This window comes from Corticium candelabrum, chromosome 8 (genome assembly GCF_963422355.1).
Source record: "Corticium candelabrum chromosome 8, ooCorCand1.1, whole genome shotgun sequence".
NCBI classification, from domain to species: Eukaryota; Metazoa; Porifera; class Homoscleromorpha; order Homosclerophorida; family Plakinidae; genus Corticium; species Corticium candelabrum.
In genome coordinates, this window is record NC_085092.1 from 134,431 (window position 1) to 150,940 (window position 16,510).

Sequence of the window (16,510 nt, forward strand, 5' to 3'; positions counted from 1 at the left end):
ATGTCTCTGATTTCTTACTAATTAACTTACTTAGCTAATAAGCTTACAAATGCCAATTCATTGACTGGACACCCCATGCGCCAGCGGTACCCTGATCAATTGAGCCTAGAAATCCAACCCATAGCCATGCATGGCCAAACGATGAACGAGTGTACTCAGACAACGTACGTTGCATGTGCATCCGCATGGACATTTGAGCTACAAAATGTGCATGGATATTTGGGTTACCGTAAATTCTTTGCAATTTACTAAATTTACGAAATTAAATAAATAGCTTATAATTTAACGAAAATTTGTTGATTTACAGTAGTTCATATAACACATGTGCTAAATTTAGCTGCAAAACCATCCAAATCCTTATAAATTTTAAAAAGTCTAGTATAAGTATGTGAGATTGGCCGTATCGATCAATTTTTTGTATTGAGGTAAATGAATATAATGTCTAGTATGGGATTCATGCACTTGCAATTTTGAAGTGCGTGCCATTAAGACATACAGTACCAGTAGTTGTCCGCGTTTCTATAGAGATCTCATTGTCATCTACAATATCAATTAGTTACTATTTGCCTGCATGCATGGGCTCGTAGCTCTCAATGATGTTTATGTTCATATTATAATTTGTATCTGCTTTTCTTTCTATATTGTAACAGTGGCCTGTTTTCTAATCCTTTGTGTCGGCAGACAAGTACCAAATCTTGCTTTCAACAGCTGACTTTCCAAGTGAGAAGGAGTCTGAGACACAGGTTTTCTGCCCTTACTTTTTCCATCGGACAACACGTAAAAGCTACAACAAATCAATTTTAGTGTTTTTAAGAACTGGAATGGAGAAAAGAAATTCAATCTTTACCGTGGCTTGGTGGGAATAGAACAATGGACTCTTGGCTCGAAACAACTGGACTGTTGTAGCACCTTAGTTTCTGCAGCAAGCAGCCCGGCATCCCTTGATTGCCTGCCAATGTTGCAACGAAACTGCAATGAACCTGCAAGACTCTTCTTATGAAGACCAAATTCAGACTCCTGCATTCGTTTCAAAGAAGTCGATTTAGGACATCCATCAGATTCCAAAAGCATTGTGTTGTCAAATGTAGATAATGATGATATTGATATTTGCCTTTTGTGAGGCAGACTACTTTGACTATAGTCAGTTTTCCTAGCGTAATGTTGTGTGTTAGTATAAAAATTGGGAGCTGATGATACTCTTTCTGCAACTGCAAATACTCATTTTCGTTAAAAGTTACCAACATACATGTACTTGTTGCCACAGTTTACCCTTGGATGAGTTATTGTGACAATCACTGTGTCTGGATACAAATAATTGACCGTACAAGCGATTAAGTTCGCCAAGATGACGACGTGCAGCTGCACTTAGTGCTCTCTCTTTAAGTTGTTCTCTCTTTACTTTGCTACTGTCAACAAAACAAGAACAAGATCATGTCTCAATCTACTGAATTTATTGAAAATAAACACTTACCGAGCCACAACTCTGTCAGCCCAAGTATTGTCGTATGTACTCACATCCGGTAGAGAAAAATGTCTTGAAGGTTTTAACCTATAGATAAAACAAATACAAACACGTAAGCTACACGTAACTGGCATGTTTGTAGACCAATATACAACTGTACAAATCTATTGCTCTTTCATTCTCCCACGTGGGATCTTTAATCTCTATTGCCGTAATACCATCTCCAAATTTCTATCATAGAAAAGAAACTCTAGTTACACAATTTAGTCTTTCGGCAACAATCAGAGATAGATTCACCACTGTAGAACAGTCCGATAGATGGTGACTGAGAATGCTTGCTCTTGATTCAGCTGACCTAATAGAGGTACCCGGAACTACATACAAAACACATAAATGCACACACGCGCGCACGTGCACACACACACACACACACACACACACACACACATGACATCACAACGTACCAAGGCAAACAAGGGTCCCTTGTGATGAAATAACTGATAGCATATCGTCATCCCTGTCATGTATGTCCGAATGTGTGTCACTAACTACAGCAGACAAAGGACGCGAGTGACACTTATTAGAGCTTGTCATACTGACAGTGTGATAGTTTGTTTGATACTGAGCTAGCTCAACTGCAGCACTGCCATTCAAATATTCATCTGATATCAGCGAGTAGCCAGGTTTAGTCCTATTGCTTCGGTCTACAGCAAAGCTGTACTCTGTATTTGCACCTTGTTCAACAGATCCTGACATTTCACTTTCTTCTTGTAACGTGCTCACGTTTCCAACATCAAGTGTAGTTTTCCCTGTACCTTGAAGCTGTAGATCGGATTGAATAAGCTCTTTTATGTCCTTGCTACAACAGTTTGCAGACAACTCTCCACTATGATTTGTAGTGTTTATAAGACTTTGTGGGATGGATAGTTGATTGATCTCTTGACCTATTCCAACCTCTTTAGACCGGAGCTGCTGCCTGACTGACTGCCTCCTTTGGGATATCCTCTTCTTACGGTCCTTACTTTTCCTTTGCATTGACACATTAACTCTTGACTTGTCATCTGAAGCACCATATTGCTCACTTTTCACCACTGTAGTAATAGAATCACTGCTATTACCCTGAGATAAAATGTTTTGTTGATAAATTCCTTTTTCTACCCGAGGAGAAACTAAAGTAGAACTGTCAATCTTAATACTACCAATACGACTAGGTCTTTTATAAATCTTGGAATCTTCCTCCCCTCTACTACTCTCAATTGAGCTCACAACATCACTATGTTTCTTTTTTTGTGACAACTGGTAAATGTCCAGCTTTGTCTGCTTTGGCTCATCTAAAGGAACTCCAACTGAGGCTGACTGCATGGGCAGAGATAAGGAGTCTTCCTCTGTACTGATACAAAACCTATCTTCTTCTTGGTCAGATGTGATCTAAACAAATGTGTTTCTGTGAGATACAGATACATTCAACACTTTCATAATAACATTTAGCACCTACATATGTTGTCAAAGGTGACCTCATACAAAAACTATTGATGCCAACGTGACGTAAAAAACATTCAACAATTAAGAAAATCACCAATTAACTCATTGTGTTTATGCATAATTTCTACAGATTAATTAAAGACTTTGAAAACCATCTTGCTTCAAGAGCGACCTGTACTAGAACTTTTCTTGCACAAGCCTTCAAAAACAGGATGCCGCAATCAATTATCAGTTAAACTATTACATGTTTTAATGTCTCTTTTTGCAATCTGCCAGCATACGTTTTCTAGCCTGCTGGTAGATACGCAGTTATGCATGAGTAGGGGTCCGGATAGAATTGTACAAGGATACAATTAGTATACAATAATATGTATACAATCAGTGATTTAAAATAGTTAAATAAGTATTGAAAAGAATTCTACTTAACTAAATCAGTAATTATGGATTCTGAATCAACAATTAATCAGTGATAGAAGAACATTACACAGTCTACATGACAGTATGTCCACCAAACTCGGTGATGACTTCTGACTCTAATGCCTAGCTTATGTGTCTTTGTTGAGAGTAGACCTGCTTTTGATTTGCGATGCTGTTGCAAGTTGAACAGACAAACAATACACATATACTGGCATTCAAGTTCGCTTTCCATCGCTGGTGTTTTTGTTTGTATCCTGTCCTCTTCCAAACCATTGAAGTGCAGAGTGACATAGAGATCGCCATTTTGTACGATCGTCTGATAGAGCGTGTTTCAAGGAACAATGCATTGAGTCCTACAATTGCAGCACAATTATCTCCAATATTACACTTCTGAAATCAAAGTAATCAAAGCGTCACTGACTCTATCTTCAGAAGCCTGGTATATACAGCATGTATAGTAGCTGACTCTTCAGCTGCACATGATTACTTTTATGTACTCGTACAAACAATTACCTTAATTTAATTAGCATAGTAAGAATTTTACTACAACTGCAATCTGCATAAGATTTGCAGCAAAGGATATTGCAGTAAAGTAACACATGTACATTCTGTTTTTATATACAAATGCTGTTTTGCATTATTCCCTGCATTCACAACCAAAACTACAAATTTCAGAATATGTACCAAAGGATTTCAGGAATACAGCATCTAGACATTTGTTGGTGGCTTTAAAAAACATGTACCAAGATCTTGTATGTAAAAGCCCTTACACTGTGCCAAAACCTTCAAACTGCTATTTCCAACACCATAATTCAGCAAAACTTTGACAGCTACCACTAAATATTTGATTTAATCCTTTGACTACTAAACATCATACTCAACTGTCTTCAATGATTAAGTTGCTTTACCTTGTGCTTTTACCAGTTGTTTTAAGTTAAGTAGTAGCAAACTGTACAAACAAAATATTCCACACTTAATATATGTTAACATACCTCTACAATAAAGTCAACTTGTCTAGGACTTTGAGGTGGAGACGAAACAGGAGACAAACCAAGAGTTGGTTTTTCACAATTCATTATATCACTTCTTGTCTGTTCATACAGTCCAAACTCATTCAGCTCATTGAGCGCAATCAAAGACGTACACAAGGATGATTGTAAAGATTGGTAAATGTCAGAAGGAGCATGTTGAGAGCTTGTAACAGAAGCAACATCAGATGCCTGTTGCATAAGCAGTTGTCATAATGAACACGCAGTGCTTTCAAATATACTGTAGGTCAAACCTGAGAATCGTGTTCTTCATCACTAACATCATGGTCTGTTACCAGCAAACCACCATCTAGTAACCATGACTTCTTTAAAGGCAGACTATACGGAACCTGCAACAATAACCAACATTACACCACAAAATTACCCACATATGCATGCAAGACATTACAACAGTTATCATGCTATTTACTTCCACTTTGACACTTTCAGTACATGCACAAAAATTCATGCAATTTACCAAGTAAGTCTCCATGTCTGTTGTTAACTCATTAGTAACAAAGTCGTATTTCAAAGATGGATCTTCAAAGACAGCAGACTCTATAAGACATAAGCCAATTATATGGCATATATACATGTATGTTGCTTCTTCGTACACATCATAGTTACTGTAATGCCTACCTAAAGAAGCAATTTCTTCTTCATGTGTCTGTTTGCAAAATGCAGCAGAAAGAGGGTAAAACTTTGATGACTCCATGCAATACAGTTGACTTTGAAAACTGAGCAGAATATCACCGAAGTTATTAAGAAAGACTGCAGCCCCTAAACTTGAACCAAGATCAACTTCTCTAAGGAGGGTCTTGTGGGTGTCCCAAATCTTCATGTAACCATCCATTCTGCAATGCGCATATTACAACAATAAGAAGATAAAATAAAATTTAATTAATTAATTAACTTAAATTAAAGTAACAGTAGCTCGTCTCTTGCCTTGGCAGATTATAAAGTGTACATGTACAATTAATTAACTTATATGAATAAAATTCTGCTTTTCAATTCGTCTATAACCACATTATATGTACTATAGTTGACCCCATTCATAGCCAGTTTGTCAGAGAAGAAGGTACCGGTCAAATTTTCTTATATGAAAAATCTATGGATCTAAAATTACCACCTGTAACTAAAGGTATCACTTCTTGTTCATCTCATTGCTTCAAGAATGCCAAAGTGTAGTCACGTCACATGCAAGTAGCTTACAATAATCCTGTTCAGCAGATATCATTCGATTGTTAGTAAGTATCTCATTAAACAATTTTAGCAGCAAGTATATTCATCTGAAGCAATTGGTATGTTTACATAGCCCATATATGTCAGTAGCGTAAACGTCTTTTTGTCCCAGCCATACCTGCTGAAAGTTCATGCTTCCTTGTTGACAACCTACCATATATGCTAAACACCATCACTTCAAACTTGTCACATGCAAACAGTGTCTCCTTATACTCTAGTACAAAAAATCAACCATTTGCCAGGGAAGCTCATTTTAGCTACTTGGATGTATATTTCAATCAACGAAGGATCAACCCTTCTTTGAAAGCTTACATTGTTTACTTGTATGTAATTTAATTGAAGAATATGCCCAAAATTCATTCTATGCGCGAACCTACATCTGGAACACATTATATAAAGCATGCATACAACAAAACAGCAAGATATGAACTAGGTATAGATCTCCCTGTCTATTCGTTTGTGTGCTGGTGCGCACTCAAGTGTGACAGTTAATTATTAACATGCTATGGCAAAGAAAGATTATGTCCAGTTTGCTGCTGCTACTCTAGATCTGCACCATGCAAAGAATGAGCAACTCAGCTAGTGTATACTATATAGCGTCACTCTTACCCAGTAGACAAAAAGATATTTAGATACTCATGAGAATCAACGCTGCAAACTGCGCCAACATGACCTTGTGTATCGTCAACTACTGACATACCACTGGAGTCTACATAGATATCCAACAAACAAACAGCATGCATGAACTTACACAACACATGCAAACGGAATTAATGCCACTCGATCACCTCCAAAGAAACTAGTAGATCCTCCAAAAGAAGATAATGAGTGCAAATGAATATCCCCATTTTCATGACCGCAAAACAAAAAATTCTTCTGTAGTACCAAAACAGCAAATTATAGTATACAATATTTTTATATACAAGTCAATTTAGACAACATAATAAGAATTTCAGTTAACCTTGTGAGTAAAACATGTCACATTTAGGTTACAAGTCACTGTTTCCAGAAGTTGAAGTTCAGGCAGAGACCAAACTTGAAAATTAAAATGGCTGACAGCTTGGCACATCGTCAGCAAAGTGTTGCTCCCAGAGTCATGAACAAGATGTACCACCTATAACAATAATAAAGCAATTATAATTACAAAATATTGCAAAATGGATAAAGTCCAACAAACAGAGCCAGTGCTGACAGAAATCTCTACATGTCTCAAGCCTCGAACTTGACCATCAGCAATGATCAGCCTACCATCCTAGAGTACAAAGAATTAAGCTAAAGTATGTTTAGTACAGCTGCATCAGTAATTTGGCAAACTATCTTGCAATATAACATACCTGAAGCCCAAGAACAAGAAACTCACAACAGTTGCAACAAGATTCCTCTTCATCAGTCATAACAGTAATTGGTGCACACAAAAGACACATACAAGAAATAACTACAGCAAAAGCCTTTTTGCCAAGTTGTAGTCTAAGTTGATCATTAACCAAACTGTCCAACATTTGACCATCCCACACATCAATTCGACAACAAGGATTGGTTCTGTAAAATCAAAACTCACATGTTTGTAATCAGCAACAGAATGCACATAAAACTTCAACAATTCTATACCTTGTTGTGTAAACCCAGATTTCTCGTTCATTGATCAAAATATAAATGAGACTATGCTGTCTACTGTAGACAGCAGCCTTAACGCTTGTCAACAAACTTGTCGTAGGTGGAGGCAATACCATTGTCACTGTTGCTCCAGTTTCTCGTGAAAATATCCGTACACTATTTTAAATTTAAATTAAACATACTCAGATAACTGTGAAAAATTTCTCATGAGCAAAAGCAACAATCAAACCTGTTGTCCTCTCCAACCGCAGTTACTCTACCCGTTTTTGATTTACTACCCGCAAGAGATAAACTAAGCATTCTGCACTGTGTCTCACTCCAAAAATCCAGTAGATGATTAAGATTGAACATATTAATTGCCCTTCTTGCAGCAACATACAGCATCCATCCATTGTTGGTGTGCATCACATTCATGCTAAGCAATCCTCCTTCACAAACGGATGTGCTTCACAAAACCAAAAATATGACACCTTATTAAAAAGATAGTTTGATACCGAAATACCATACAATACCTGTAGGACTCTGTCATAGTCAAGAGATTCCACATACGAACTGTGCCATCTAAAGATCCTGAGAGCAGAAGAACATCTGATTCAGGATGGACAATAACTTGAATGACTGGCTGCATGAACAACAGAAATCAAACTCAACTAATTCAATTTTATTATGTAATATTGGTCACTAAACCTTTATGTGAGTGCTAAACTGGGTAACTAAACTACCCATTTCAGTCCATATCTTCACTAAAAACACTCAGCTTTAACAAGCACATACCCTTAACGTTTACCAGTGTAGCCTTACCACAAGAATCTCTTCCTGATGTCACATAGAACTTTACACGTGGAATAAAGATACAAGATGAAATAGCAAAATCATGCAACCTGAAATATGTGTTACAATAAAACTTATGAATGACAAAGAAAGGTAGTAATCCCTATCTTACCCTTCCCATTTTGCAATAAAATCTCCTTCTAGGTCATAAAAAAGAAGATCACATGCTGCCATACAGTAGAGCTTCTACACACATAGTAAGCTGTATTATAACAATTGCTTACAGATATGGCTCTAACCATAATAGTCTATATGTCCACTTTTAGCTGCACTCTACATTATATGACAAATTAACAGTGCATTAATTGTATATAGTTTAAACAAATACGATATATACATTGTTCTTATATATAGAAGCATAAATTTAGTTTAATACTCGACAAGTCATGCAAATTCAAAGCCATGTGTAGTAATTGATTTCTCACAATGCAGATGTGACATTAATTAGCACATACCTCTGTAAAGATGTCTCAAAGTTACTAGCAATTAAAGAGTTTAGAGAGCTGCAACCCAACAGTTGCAATTTGCAGGAACATATGGTAGTGGTCTAATGTGTTATTTGTCCTTATTAACCAAGATGTGACAGCAAGGGTCTTCATTTTCTTATGTATGCAGCAAGCTGTATCAACTCCGATCTCAAATCCAATCATGATATAGAGGCAGTCAGATCTTGTAGCATAACTGTGATCTAAACATACAATGCCTCCTACTTCAACAGGTGCACAATTAATTGTAAATCATATCTGTTAAAAATGCCTAAATTTGTAATGCTACACTACCTACTGTACAACATCTCAATTGCAATCATGTAGTTTATTTGTTATGCTTATACCTGAATCTTTTTGTCTTCAGACATCATATCAATTTGTAGTTTGTGCACCCAGTGATCTTTAGAAAGAGGTGGCACAACAGTCTTTCTATGTATAAAAAGTAAAATTACGAATATTACTAATGTAAGTATGTACTGTACTGTATTGGTAAGCTTGAAAGTATTTGTTCTAAGTTCTAGCTAACAACACTAACAATAATTTGACTAAAAACATTTGCAAACAAAAACTTAAAGTTTTACATTAATTAATGATACCAAAGGGTTCAATCTTAAGTAATTAAATCAAACATCTGCTGATTCCTAGTCTAAAAATTATGCCACATAAACTAATTATTAGATTCTCATCTCCGTCCACATTGACTTTTAGTGCCCACATCAACATAATTTATTACTCTGTTTGGTCTCCTTATGTGCAGAAGGTCTGGAATGGGTAGCACTGTGGCTCAAAAGAGACGATGTTTGTCATTGCTGAAGTACATTCAGATTGCATTTCAAAGTCTAAAGAACTGCATGATTTGGGTGCATTTAAAAAGTTTTAGAGTTAGGGTTAGCTGAGTCTTGCTGACTTGCACAGCTGATACGCCTCCAGACAGCTAGATCACTTAACCACAGTGCCTGATATGCGTTTGTAATTACAATGATACACTTCTCACTTAATAGAAAAAATACATAATAAATTTTAAATTACCACCCGCAGCACAAAGAACAGAACATCAAAAGAATGAGAATCTAATAATTAAATTTATGTGGCCATAAGATAAATAACACAAACTTCAAACATACCATGACATATTCATTCATACAGGCTCAAGCTTATAATAAGCAAACATCTAGATCAAGTTCCAAATGTACCTATGTTGAAGAACAAATTGTGACATCACTGTTGTCTTCTTGTCACTTCCAGTTTGCGAATGTCTCTTGTACTCCCAAAACTGCCATTTCAAAAAGCAAAGCTGAAATAAATCTATTAAAACTGTATTTCCGTTCAGTACCTTCAAACCATCAACACCACTTGTGATTAGTTCATGCTTTGCAGAATTATAAACAAGATCAAGAATTGAATGAGAATCTTTGAGAAAAAAAGCTTCTTCAAAATTTTTATTTAAAATCTGATGCAAACATCAACCACATACAATTATTGTTTCCAAATAAATTAAATCAATCTGCACAATACCTTCACTCTTCGATCATTTGTAATCACAAAATAGACATTATATGAGTTCACATGGATAATGTGTCTAATAAGGTGATGTTGATATGATGGAAATGGAAAAACTTTCACTAAGATAAAATAAACAAATGTCATTATCATATCACAATTACTGTTGAGTACCAAGCTTTGGATTTAGTGTCACTACAAATCTGTAAAGAGTTCCAACTGGTACGTTTGTTTTATACTTAATTTTAAATTCATAAAATAGATGATGCTATGTACGAACTTCAGTCAATCCCAAAGAACTGCCACTGACAACCATCCAACACAAACGTTAATTAAGTCTATACCCAGTAAACATAACTAACCTAAATTTTAAAATATTTCAAGTCCAAATATGTTTCTAGCAGACTAGCATCATATATACATTGGAATTTATGCTGTTGGATGCCAACCATGCATGTAAGCATGTCTCATGCCCAATCTCTGCATGTGCTATCTAGCTATAAAATATGAAATCTAGACATACCTAATTGTGAACTGTGACTGACCTAACAACTACACTAGCCCTAACAAAAATGTAGTTTATGTTCATGTAAAAACTAAATGTATCTGTTAATTTACATCTAAATTTCCAAGTTTAGAGTCAAACTAAACAATCAGTAAATGTACAAAACAACAAGATTTACAAAAATTACTCAATCGCTACTAAAAACAAAAATGTTGTTGATAAATTAACCCAAAGAGATATCATGACTATGTATATTATAGTCTACCTACACTATCATACTAATGACTTGGTCACGTTTATGATTTTAGTCACATGCACAACATACTTTCACCAAATAAACGACACACTGCTCGTCACACAACATTAGATCTCCCATTTAATAATTACCTACACACATTGACAAAAAGTACAAAATGTGTTAAAATGGTGACATATCTGTAAGCAACAAATGAATGGTCCCATATACAAACTACTATATACGGGCCAGTACTTTGCCCAGCCAAGAACAACAAATTTATAACTAACAGCACTAACTCCTGGATATACAGTCACCCTACCTCTATAACGATAACCTCTATAGCGATATTACCTTTATTACGATAGAAGCTGCTGAAACCAAAATTTCCCAATATCATGCAATACAAAACTTTACCTCTATGACGACATTTTTATAAAGATATTACCCCTATTTCAATTTCTGCCGCTGAAACAAAGCGCGTTTGTAGTAGTTGTATAACAACATTCATTGATATTAATGTGCTAAACGTGCGCACAATACCGCAAGGCACTTAAAAATGCGTGCTGCGCATGTGCATTGCAACAAACGTGGAGTCAAGTGCTGCTGCGGGGAATGCGGAGTCTCAAGTGGGAGAGGAAGGTTCGACTGATCACGCGCCTCTTTCTGCAGATGGCCATAAGAAGAAACGAAGGATTGCCTTCTCCGTTGCAAAGAAAGCAATGCTGGTAAAGCAGTCATATCATTATGAAGCCAAGACCTAGCCAGAAAGAACTGCAGTCGTGGTTTAAAGACACTTGTGGTAAGGACATTGCCCAGGGCACTCTTTCTGGGATTCTGAAGGAAAGTGATAAGTAGCTGCATCATGAGGAAACCGCCTTGTCTGCTAGAGATAAGCAGAAAAAGAAGCAGCGATCTTCCAATGTTGAAGAACTAGAAGGATCATTACTTCTGTTCATCATCAACAAGCGACCTTGGACTAGCGAATCGATGACTAGTATACTGTGATTAATTAGGCTAAACAGTTGGAACAATTAAATGTCACTTAGTATAGTTTAAAGTAAGAACTTGTGCACAGACAGTGGTTCAGATTGCATTACCTTTATAACAATATTACCCTTATAATGATATGTCAGCGTGAAACAGAGATATTGTTATAGGGGTAGGGTGACTGTAGAGTGAAAACAATGCAAAGTCCTGGATACATGTCTACTCTTCCTGTTTGATGTCGTCACTTCGAAGATGTTACTGCCTTTGCACAAAACAGGTGTATTAGACATCAGCCATTCAGTGCGCATACACAGGGAAGGGAGAAAGGTAGCCATATTTCTGAAAGACCCGAATCTACTCAAAAAATCTCTTTTTTACACAACCAGTAATAAAAAATGCTCCACATGTACCGTCCAATGGGCCTTTCATGTGCCATTCCATAGAAATTCGAACAGGAAAAAGCAATTGGATCATCAAGGAATCATGGCTCTCTGGAAACAACACCTTCACTTTTATAATGATTGGATCAGTGTGCACGAGCAAAACTTGGTGGAGCTGCAACTCGCCGTTTTGGAGATATACATGATCACACACACACACACACACACACACACACACACACACACACACACACACACACACATGCACGCATGCACACATGCACGCACACATACACGCACGCACGCGCGCACACACACACACACACACACACACACACACACACACACACACACACACACAATTAGAAACGAATACGGAGCTGCCGTTAAACGGTAATGCCCCCAGCCAGATGGCTGGGTTCCTGTGCACCAAGTAGGAGCTATGGGCCGTGCTAAGCAATCTCCTGGAGCCTGGCCAGGTGCTCGCAGGAGCACCGACTGCAATGCCAACTGTGGTGTGGGCACCCGAAGTCCCACCTGAGCCCCAATGGCTGATGGTTTTTGTTGCAGTCGGAGGCCTTTGCCACTCCAGTCAAAGACCAGGTACTCATTTATACTCCTGAGTCGAGAGAGGCAATTGTGTGTAAGTTTCTTGCACAAGGGAAATTATGCCATAGCTCGCCATCACCGTGACTTGAACCTGCAACCCTGCAAGGTCCCAGATGTAATCACTCCATAAGATGACTCTCTAACCAACTGAGCTATCGCACCACACACACACACACACACGCACACACACACACACACACACACACACACACACACACACACACACACACACACAAAACACCTAACCCTAAGATATTAGAAACATTTTTAACAAGAAAACCAAATGCAGCATCACAAAGTCAGACTTACTGTATATTACCATTGCTATTCAGTGTGCAAAAGGAAACAGCTGCTAATGATGCATGCTCACAGAGGCTTGGACCACAAGTGCTTCATTAACACGATGACGTTTTATCATAGCGTTGTTACAGTAAACACTCGCTGTTTTGGTATTACATTTTATTTTAGTTTTGATTTAGTTTCAAAACAGTTTTAGTTTTTGTTTGGTAAATTTTCTGCCTTAATTTAGTTTTAGCAATGAATTTTTAGTTTTAGGTATATCTGTATAACTCCATGTATGTAGTTGCTACTAATATGAAGACAGGTGCAGCATGTAGGTATGCATGCAATCATTGCAATGCTGTGAGTGCGAGAATGACCATGTGTGTGAGTGTTAATAAACTAGCAAGCACTTCAGGGAGGAGAAAGACTGGCTGGAGCATTCACCACTCAAGCTCACACAGAGGTCAACCAAAGGACAACCGTAACATACACAAATCATAGCTCTGCACATTGCCCTGCATTGAGTGCAATACCACGCTCTGTAGATGGTCTACTCATTCAATGCATGCAACATACGACACCCTCAGTGACTAGACATTGTTTTGCATGTGCTGCTATTCCTCAAAGTAAGACGACATGCAGGTGGCTTGACTGATTGACTACTCAGTTACAAATTGCATTAGCAGAAAGCCAATAGAGACATGCCTTGCTATCAGCAGTTATCGTGGATACATGTGCATGCAAAAACACTAACCAAACGTGTAAGATCCTGATTGGAGGATAGAAAGTCGGTGGTTTCCTTTGAGTGACGAATGTCTCCAGCCGGTCTTTCTCCTACGTTAATGCTGCTACTCTCATATTATATACAGAAGTTAGTTTCATTAGTACCAGGCAATGCTGGAACATTAATTAAGAGTACACAAGATAATTTATTAGAAAGAAACATTGTTACAACTCATAGTATATTAGAGAATTGCTTAGACTGCTACGGTGATGCTTCTACTCTAGATCTATGCAGAAATAAAGTTTCATTAGTACCAGGCAATGTAATAGTCTTGGGCAGCTAGCCCCACCCCCATTTTGATCACAAGCTAATTTGATTACAATATGGTAATTGCTGTGTGCGTTCTAAAATTTAGTCTTAGGACTCGTACATTCTCTTCTACGAGTTATAAAGGTTGGTCTCTATCACACGCACATGCATGTTTTCTGTGAAGATCTTATGAGGGACGTACAGATCCTGTTTCCAGGCACACGCAGAGAACGGGGAAAATCCACCAAAACTGTCGACGTCGACAAGTCGATTGGCACTGACATATCTCGTGAATAAATCGATGGGTGTTCAAGTAACAGGCAAAGAATGGCAAAGTGAAGATCATGTGAGCGACATAAAAGTCCTGTGAGCAAAACGAAGATCCAAACTGGCAAGTCAATCAGCAGTCAAGTTTCATAAATAGAGAAGCGCAAATCCTGTGAGCGGCTTCGACAACGGCAAAGATCCCACGAAACTGGCAAGCTAGTCGGCACATGCTTGCAACTCTAGGTCACACGCAGAGAAAGGCGGGGCAAATGGCGTGTCAAATTTCACAGTAAAAACATCGTCCCAACGTCATCCAAACATGCCAGCGCCAAAGGGATAGCCAAAGATCATGGCCCTTGCGTAGCCACGCAAGATGATATAAAAATTGTGTCATTTTATGGAAGCATTTCAAAGCTATGCTATCCCAAAGCAAAAATCGAGATTAATATTAAGTGCCGGAGCCATCCCTACTTAGGCTCGACAATAATGAATAAGTATATTATATTAAGCCAAGATCACCCTATATTTTGATTTTGGTAATGGTCATTCCCTACAACAGGTTATCTACCATGTTCACTTTAATCTACTGTCATTTAATTTTATTGGCAAAAACAGACAAATATAGCTAGGCCAGATTCACAGACAGATATAAGCCTTAGTTTTTTTAGTCAAAACAACTTTTCTCTCTAAACTTTAGTCAGATAGACTATCACAAGTTAATTTCTTGTGTGTGAAGACCTGCTGTTGAAAGTGCTTTCAACTGGAGCTGAGGAAGCAGAGATCGATGAAGTCTCGGTTGCTAGTTGACTTAGAGATGGAAAATCAGATTTCTGATCTAGTCAGAATTATGCATACAGGATCCTGCAATTCATCTGCTTGTCGTGAGATACCATCCAACCTCATTCTGGTCTAATACTAAAATTAAATCAGGATGTTTTTGTTTTAGTCTTAGTTTTAGTACAATTATACCTGCAATTTTGTTATTAGTTAGGTTTGGTTAATCCAAATTAAAACAATTGGTTTTGTAAATTTTAGATTTAGTTTTGGCATAACCAAAACAATGTGGCAGTGAACAACTAAGTATTCAGGGTAGGGCACTGGTTCATAGTCTCACCCTCCGTGACTGATCTTGATTCTATTGACAGACTTGTCTTGTAATCATGCACTTGCTCGCAAAACCTGACCTACAGTATCATAGTTTCAGCTAGATGGCCAATGTTAATTCTCTTAAGACTGAGCAGTGTTTCTTCTGCCAAGTTTCGCATGGCAATGTACATACTTCTTTCTACATGTGCCCTAATTAATGCTTTTCTTGCACAAACAGTTAATATCATAAATAATGGAAACAGTAAGTGTTTGTCATGTAGAATTTTATGTTTTACTTTGTACAGTACACTGCTTTTCCGAAAACAAGAGCTTACAATGTGCTAGCTCCCTTTTTTGAGATCCTAGCTGCCTCTGCATGATGCATTTAATTAATGTATACCAATATATACCTAGAATGTGTTCTAATTAACAAGAGCATATATGCTCAAGAGTTATACTAGCATACATGAGTAACAATTATGTAAACCATGGGTGCTCTAGTATACATTAATTACGATAATTAAGTAACCATAAGTAACCATAACAACCATTAATAAACACCTTTAACATCACCAATCAACGAATCATTCCACAATGTTATCCCAGAACCATCAACAATAACAAACTGTCCAAGTCTTGAATTGTACGTCACTGAAATGAATAGACACAAATAACAATTAGTATACAGGCACCGGACAAGACAAGTGCAGAGCATGCGGAGGAGGCTTACCACTAGTGACGTCACCATTGCGAGCAGGATGGCTGTACGATGGCTTCGTTATGAAACCATATTGCAACGTCACTAGATTCGATTGCGCCCTAGAGTAAGTCTCTAGTGAGTCTCCACAACTTGACGTAGAATCGTCATCAGAACTGCTGCGACTGCAGGGTGATCTTCTACTAGCAGTTAGAGTATCGTCCAAAGATGCAGAATACAACTGATATTCATCTTCTACAAAAGAATCACCGTCAAAACACCAATCCATCTGTTGCACAAAACAATGGGCATTGCCTTATTGATTTCACCAACTAGTTGCTACATAAACAAAGTCGTTGCTG

The 16,510-nt window shown here is 37.5% G+C and overlaps 1 protein-coding gene across 2 annotated transcripts; it reads right to left on the bottom strand.

The window, feature by feature from the left end:
- Positions 1-611: 611 nt before the first annotated feature.
- LOC134183140 (uncharacterized) lies at positions 612-16,509 on the bottom strand. 2 transcript variants are annotated; one of them, XM_062650608.1, is made up of 28 exons: positions 16,182-16,477; positions 16,013-16,102; positions 10,080-10,186; positions 9,898-10,014; positions 9,758-9,837; positions 8,909-8,993; positions 8,189-8,262; positions 8,047-8,126; positions 7,933-7,988; positions 7,758-7,867; positions 7,475-7,690; positions 7,240-7,401; positions 6,966-7,170; positions 6,809-6,883; positions 6,593-6,745; positions 6,420-6,507; positions 6,241-6,340; positions 5,029-5,243; positions 4,868-4,947; positions 4,644-4,739; positions 4,354-4,581; positions 1,927-2,890; positions 1,760-1,836; positions 1,623-1,693; positions 1,472-1,549; positions 1,270-1,406; positions 848-1,208; positions 612-784 (listed from the first exon to the last, which is right to left on the bottom strand). In XM_062650608.1, exons 1-28 carry the CDS (start codon positions 16,435-16,437, stop codon positions 637-639), a joined length of 4,509 nt encoding a protein of 1,502 aa, XP_062506592.1. In that variant the 5' UTR covers positions 16,438-16,477; the 3' UTR covers positions 612-636. The 2 variants fall into 2 exon arrangements, 1 of the variants encoding a protein (XP_062506592.1); XR_009970447.1 differs by lacking the exons at positions 612-784; positions 848-1,208; positions 1,270-1,406 and having other exon boundaries at positions 1,489-1,549; positions 1,760-1,817; positions 16,182-16,509.
- Position 16,510: the final 1 nt, after the last annotated feature.

What these genes read in the sequence shown, in the direction of transcription:
- LOC134183140 (XM_062650608.1), bottom strand. Translation starts at nt 16,437, where the DNA reads ATGGATTGGTGTTTTGACGGTGATTCTTTTGTAGAAGATGAATATCAG. An exon ending in ACTATGACAGAGTCCTACAG is followed by an intron (nt 7,691 to 7,757) that starts GTATTGTATGGT and finishes GGTTTTGTGAAG; the next exon opens with CACATCCGTTTGTGAAGGAG. An exon ending in AGGGACCCTTGTTTGCCTTG is followed by an intron (nt 1,837 to 1,926) that starts GTACGTTGTGAT and finishes TTTTGTATGTAG; the next exon opens with TTCCGGGTACCTCTATTAGG.